Consider the following 6,000-nt stretch of genomic DNA (forward strand, 5'->3'; position numbering starts at 1 on the left):
GTCCCTGTTATCTGTCGTTGAGTTCAGTGTTTTCAGGATGGGTGCAAATTTGTCATAGTTGTGTGTGTGATAGGTGGTTTAATGCTCACTCTGTTTGTTGAATATACTCATTTCAGAATTTAATGAGCCTCGAGTAAATGACTTGTGGGATTTGGCAAAAGTGGCAAACTTTTCTGATGACGAACTGGAATCATTCAAGGTAAGAAAGGAACATAATAATAATAATAATAATACTACTACCAGTCCTAGTACAGATCACTTTTTTTATCTGGCATATCCCCTGATGGGATGGTGGGTGCTTTTAGTGAAAACCTTATTGCCGTGAGAGGGGCTTCAGCTGTCTATACTGGTGCGAATATGTTACAACTGAACCAAAGATGGGAGGTTAAAGATAAAGTTTAACCATCTGCATAGGAAGGGTTCTTTACAGTAAGGGTGGTTAAACTCCGCAGTTGTTTATCACCTTAAGTGATGATGGCAAATTCATAAACTGGATATTATAAAGGATTGGATCCCTGTTATAAAATAAATGAGATCTGGCTATAATTAGCAGGCGGGACATTATGGGGATGGCTGATTCACGGAATTATCCCGTTACAATCTGGAAGAACGTTTATCCTGTTGACTATTACACACTGTGGGTTTTATGCAGCGTCCCCTAGATCAAAGTTGAGTTTCTAAAAGTTATACCTTGAACCTGTTGAACCATCCGTGTGTTTTCAGTAACTGTGCAACCACGTGACGCTAAGCAATGTAATTTACTTTCATTGTTCATTTCTGGAAATGTTCTGTTTAGTTGCCCTTTAAACAACTTCCAGTATTAATAGTATCCTGACATTTATCCCTAGAGATGATGTTGCTTAGAGCTTGCTGGAATAGCATTAATATATCGATCAGATCAATGTTTGTTCTGGGCTGGGTTGGTAATTGTATTGACCCGTGTTCTCTTCATGCTCTTCTCTCTTTCTCTTGCTCTCGCCCCGTGTCCTGAAGGAGGAATTAAAACATTTTGAAACAAAAATTGAGAAACACCAACATTATCAGAAGCAGCTGGAGATCTCACAGGAGAAGCTGAAGCACATTGCGGAAAGCGGGGACAAGGAGCACATTATGAAAAGCAAAGAGAAGTATAACACCCTGACACAGAAGATCAAGGAGCTGGGGTACAAGGTGAGTGCACGCAGCCGTATTTACTCAGTTATCTCTTATATTAATATGAGCAAGCTGCATGTCCTAGTCCTGCTGACCTTCTCCTTCTTCTCTTTCTTTCTCTTCTGCTCTGTTTTTTTCTCCTTTTTTCTTTTCTTTTTCTTCTCTCTCTCTCTCTCTCTCTCTCTCTCTCTCTCTCTCTCTCTCTCTCTCTCTCTCTCTCTCTCTCTCTCTTCTTCCTACTCCGAATTCTCCGACTCCGAATCCTCCTCCGAATCCTCCTCCTCCTCCTCCTAATCCTCCTCCTCCTCCTCCTCCTAACCCATCACACAGTTTGCCTATTTATCGGCTAAACTGATGCAATTTAAATAAAAACAGTTTATGTAACCTGATCTGTTTAACGTTGTTTTGGCTTTGGTGCAGAGGGATGGATGGGTCTTACTGTAGTTAGGATAGTGACATACATTTTATTTTATTTCAAAAAGGACTGTGAAAAGAATGACATTGTGCCATAATTCTTCCTCTAGTTATTCACAGACCGCAGGTCATATTCAACTGTCATTTGTTTTCTTTCTTCCCCACCAAATGTAGAGTTTACAATATGCCCATTACAATTTTATACTGTATATAAAAAAACGTTTGCAGCTGCGGGGTGGGGGTTGCTGCCGGGCTGACCGATCAGCAGTGATTGGCAGCATGGAAGGTACGTGGGGGAGGGAACCAAGAAGCGGAGTGACCATGAGGTCACTGATGGCGGCAGCTGCAGAAAGATTCTCTTCCTGCAGCCGCACATTAGGCTTTCTGATAGGTTGCATCAGATGCGACTATGTCAGGGAAAGCCCTGTGGTCGCCATGCAGGTGGTTAAGTGACTGTTAGATCCAGGTTACACTGGATCACTCTGAGATTACAGCACCCCAGCAGACAGACGTTCCCTGGTACATTGCCTCTATTGGTTCCAGTGGTCATTTTGTCCAGCCATATCCCGCAAGTACCAGCGTGGATCTATAATACCTTCGTTATTCCCTGTTACATCATCTGTAGGTTCAGCTGAGTATATACAACAGGTGTTTGCCGGAGGGAGGAATACTTGTGTGTCCTTACCTTTTTATGAGTATTTGTAATCTTGGGAGAACAACATCTGTATTCAGCAGCAGTGAGATGCTGTGCGCCTCCTGACATTTGTCTGATGGGTTTTGATTTGCCTTAAAGGACCAGAGTTATTGATGTTCTGGATTTATTTTGACATCAGCACTGTAATATAAAGGGCAGCTGCCATTATGAAATTAAAATTTGTGATGGGCTTTATGCATTAAAATCTCCCTGCTTCGTGATCGACATCGTGTTGCTGGTTTTGCTTGAAAATTGTCTTGGGTTATTTTAACATTTTCATCCTAATGGCAGATCCTCCATAATGCCGGTAAAAATGCTGTTTATCAGTGGAGTACGAGAGAGCAATTTATTATTCATTGTACTTTTTCTGTATAGGTCTTTAGTCATAAACTGCTCATATATTTTGTCTTTTGCTGTTTTGTCACAGATATAAGCAAATGATGTTGCTATTGGCTACTGTACTATAATAGACAAAATAGTATTTTTGTCTATTTCATATTTAAGCATTTCTGTTTTAAAATAATTTTACTTCTGTGCTGCTATAAATAACATCTCTAACCTGCTGGGAATGGCTTATGAAGTGAGGACATGAAAGGCTGTGGAGCATGCTCTAAATCAGGCCTGGCCAACCTGTGGCTCTCCAGCTGTTGTGAAACTACAAGTCCCAGGATGCCCTGCAACCGTTTTGCTATTAGGGAATGCTAAAACTGTGGCAGGGCATTCTGGGATGTGTAGTTCAACAACAGCTGGAGGGCCGAAGGTTCCCCATCCCTGCTCTAAATCATGCCTGGCCAACCAGTGGCTCTCCAGCTGTTGTGAAACTACAAGTCCCAGGATGCCCTGCAACAGTTTTGCTATTAGGGAATGCTGAAAGTGTGGCAGGGCATGCTGGGATGTGTAGTTTCACAACATCTGGAGAACTGCAGGTTGGCCAGGGCTGCGCTAAATGAAATATTCCCTATTATGCATGTTAGTGTAGTTTACTTATGTGACAAAAATGTGTGCCAGCGTGTTATGTTATCCTTTAATCCTATGGTGGTAAAGAAAAAACATGTTTGTGAGAAGTTATTTTATTTTCTAACAAGTGGGACCAGATTCCCTGACTTTCTATTTATTAACATGTAAGAGTAGACTATGGGGGTTATTCGTGATTGCCAGTCTCATGCTGTTTGGGGGCGGCGACGGCCTCCGTTTCTCTAAACGGAAGGGAAAAGAAGAGGCCAGGGACCTCCGCGGCTGCACGGAGATTTCCAGAGCTGTGCGACGGTTGGCTTGTGTGTCACCATGGGTGCTGTAAGCCGGACGATTGTGTTGCAGTGATCCGATGCAGCATCGGATCACTACTGCAGCTGGAGGAGTCTGCGTTTAATAGATGCCTTCTTCTGCATTACCATACAGCTCTATCACTGCTGCTTCCAAGGAAGTGATAGCACCTCCAACCACATCTACATCAGGCCATATGCCTTTTATTATATACTAAATATTTACTACAGTAAAAGTTCTATAAAATAGTGTATGACGGCTTATGCATTGCAGCCACTTCCCAGGTGAGTAGTTTTTTTTTTTTTTTGTGTATTTTTATTTGCATGAATGCATTATAGTTTAAGGGGGACATTTACTAAGCAGTGATAAGAGTGGAGAAGTTGCCCATGGCAACCAATCGGCACTGAAGTAACATCTATAATTTGCATACTATAAAATCATACATAGCTGCTGATTGGTTGAGGGGGAAATTTCTCCACTGGCTCACTTCTCTGCTCTTATTACTGCTTAGTAAATGTACCCCTTAGGCCTATAAATTAAAATACTTTACATTAAAATGGGTCACACTTTTATTTCACAAGTACAAATCTCCTATCTACCGGCTTGTGATTTATGTTGGCCTCCTACTGTGATCAGAGCGTGAGTATTCTAGCATGCAGATCGTTAGCAATAGGGAATGAGTCCAGTGGTATATCTATAATGGGTGCAGGCTGTGTGGTGTGGTGCATACAGGTCCCTAAGTCATTGGACCCCAAACCACACATCTTGCACCCAAAACAAACCCCTCCCCCCATGTAATCTGCCAGCGGGGTGATCTTCCCTGTGATATATTCAGAATGATAGTAAAGACTCTAGCATTGTGTCAGAACCCATAATCTTTGTTACCTTTCCCATCGGCAGAAGGTGTGTGTGTGTGTGGGGGGGGGGGGGGGGGGGGTGTTGCGCACGCTCCCCCTCCAGGTATCTGAAAGTGAGTCCCTATTCTGGTCTTGGAGTAGACTGGAGACTGCCCCAGGTGTTTTCCTCTCCGGACTTCATTTTTAAAGGAGATTCATCATAAGCGGAAGTTCTGTTTCAGCAATTATTACATTACCGCAAAGTGTTTCTTTATCCCGTCATCTAACCATTTACCAGCAAATGTTTTTCTTTGTTGTAAGTTGATTGTCACTGCCCTCCCCATATTCTCCTACTACATGCTTTCCCGTGCCCTTGTGTCCTCCTTTTATCATGTCTGGTACATTCCGCTCTTAGCTTTCTCACAGCTCGTTCCCGTTCTGACCTCTCCTGCACATTCTGTAGACAACCAATTATCTGACCGTTTCAGAGACGGGAGTTATTTATAAAACGTGCACTGATGCACCGTTATCTACCTGGCTATGACGTGTTGTGTAGGTTATAAAGCAGAATAACACTTTATATGTATCTGTTATTGTTCTCATTTCATTTAGGTGAAGAAACATCTTCAAGACCTAACGAGCCGCGTATCCAAAGATGGACTGTCACACAATGAGCTCTGAGGACACAGGATGTAAGATCATAGACATTTTCTCCAAATGTGCTCTGCAGCTGCTCTAAAAACAACCTGGCATCGCCCCGGGCCAGAGTCGTCTCTCCACGGCAGATGTGTTCATCCTGTTGCGTCCCATGTCTGCTGTTGGTCTAATGGTCTAATCTGTCCATAGCACGTGTAGATATTTTTTTTTATCAGCTAATTCTGCTAGTGTCTGTAGAGTTCGCCCAAATCGATGAGCATCACTCGCCGCATTCCGTATCGCTGGGAATTCTACTGTTTTGTCATATATTCATTTATTACACTGTGTTTTGTGTATAATTGGAGGCCGTTGACTTTATTTTGCCTTTAGAGATTGGTTGATTGAGATTAAATAAATATTTTCTATGAAACAGAACAAGCCTGGTTGATGTGATAGATTTCTGTAATAATCCGCCTTTCGGGAACCTAGGACCTCATTCAGAGTTGGCCGCTAATGCGGCTTCATCACAGTTTGCCATACATCGCGCCTGTGCAGTCATTCACATTACATCATGATTGGCAGTGGCTGGTATTAGGTGGGTCGGCGACACAGCATTTTGTTGGCATGGTGTGCCAAACGGGGGCGTGCCAGGAGCATTTTAGGGGCAGCTGCGTGACGTCACATGCAGCTGCACTGATAAAAAATAAAAAATTGCGGTGGGCCCTCAGCCAGGCTGTGCTGGTAGGGGGTCAACCTTAAAACGAAGCGTCCACAATTTAAATTGCGGACGCATATAACTTATATTAACTTATTTTATTTCAAAGAACTGGCTTGAATGACTCGTATAATATTAACTACATATAACATATCACTATGATTGTTTATTAATAAAATAATAGAATCTTCCATATTGAATAATCTTTATCACCATGAACTGGACCTGGACAGATTAAAGTTTGTGGGGATCCCAGGAAAACTAATTTATGGGGGCCCTACGTACAGAAA

The 6,000-nt window shown here is 42.5% G+C and overlaps 1 protein-coding gene across 1 annotated transcript in view; it reads left to right on the forward strand.

The window, feature by feature from the left end:
* Nucleotides 1-5,433, forward strand: part of LRPAP1 (LDL receptor related protein associated protein 1) — a 54,982-nt gene extending 49,549 nt beyond the window's left edge. Inside the window, exons 6-8 of the mRNA XM_063924215.1 lie at nt 117-199; nt 994-1,170; nt 4,972-5,433. Coding sequence (XP_063780285.1) covers nt 117-199; nt 994-1,170; nt 4,972-5,040 — 329 coding nt within the window. The 3' untranslated portion in view covers nt 5,041-5,433. The remainder of the gene's footprint in view (nt 1-116; nt 200-993; nt 1,171-4,971) is intronic.
* The last annotated feature ends 567 nt before the right edge of the window (nt 5,434-6,000 follow it).

This window comes from Pseudophryne corroboree, chromosome 1 (assembly GCF_028390025.1).
Source record: "Pseudophryne corroboree isolate aPseCor3 chromosome 1, aPseCor3.hap2, whole genome shotgun sequence".
Taxonomy (NCBI): Eukaryota; Metazoa; Chordata; class Amphibia; order Anura; family Myobatrachidae; genus Pseudophryne; species Pseudophryne corroboree.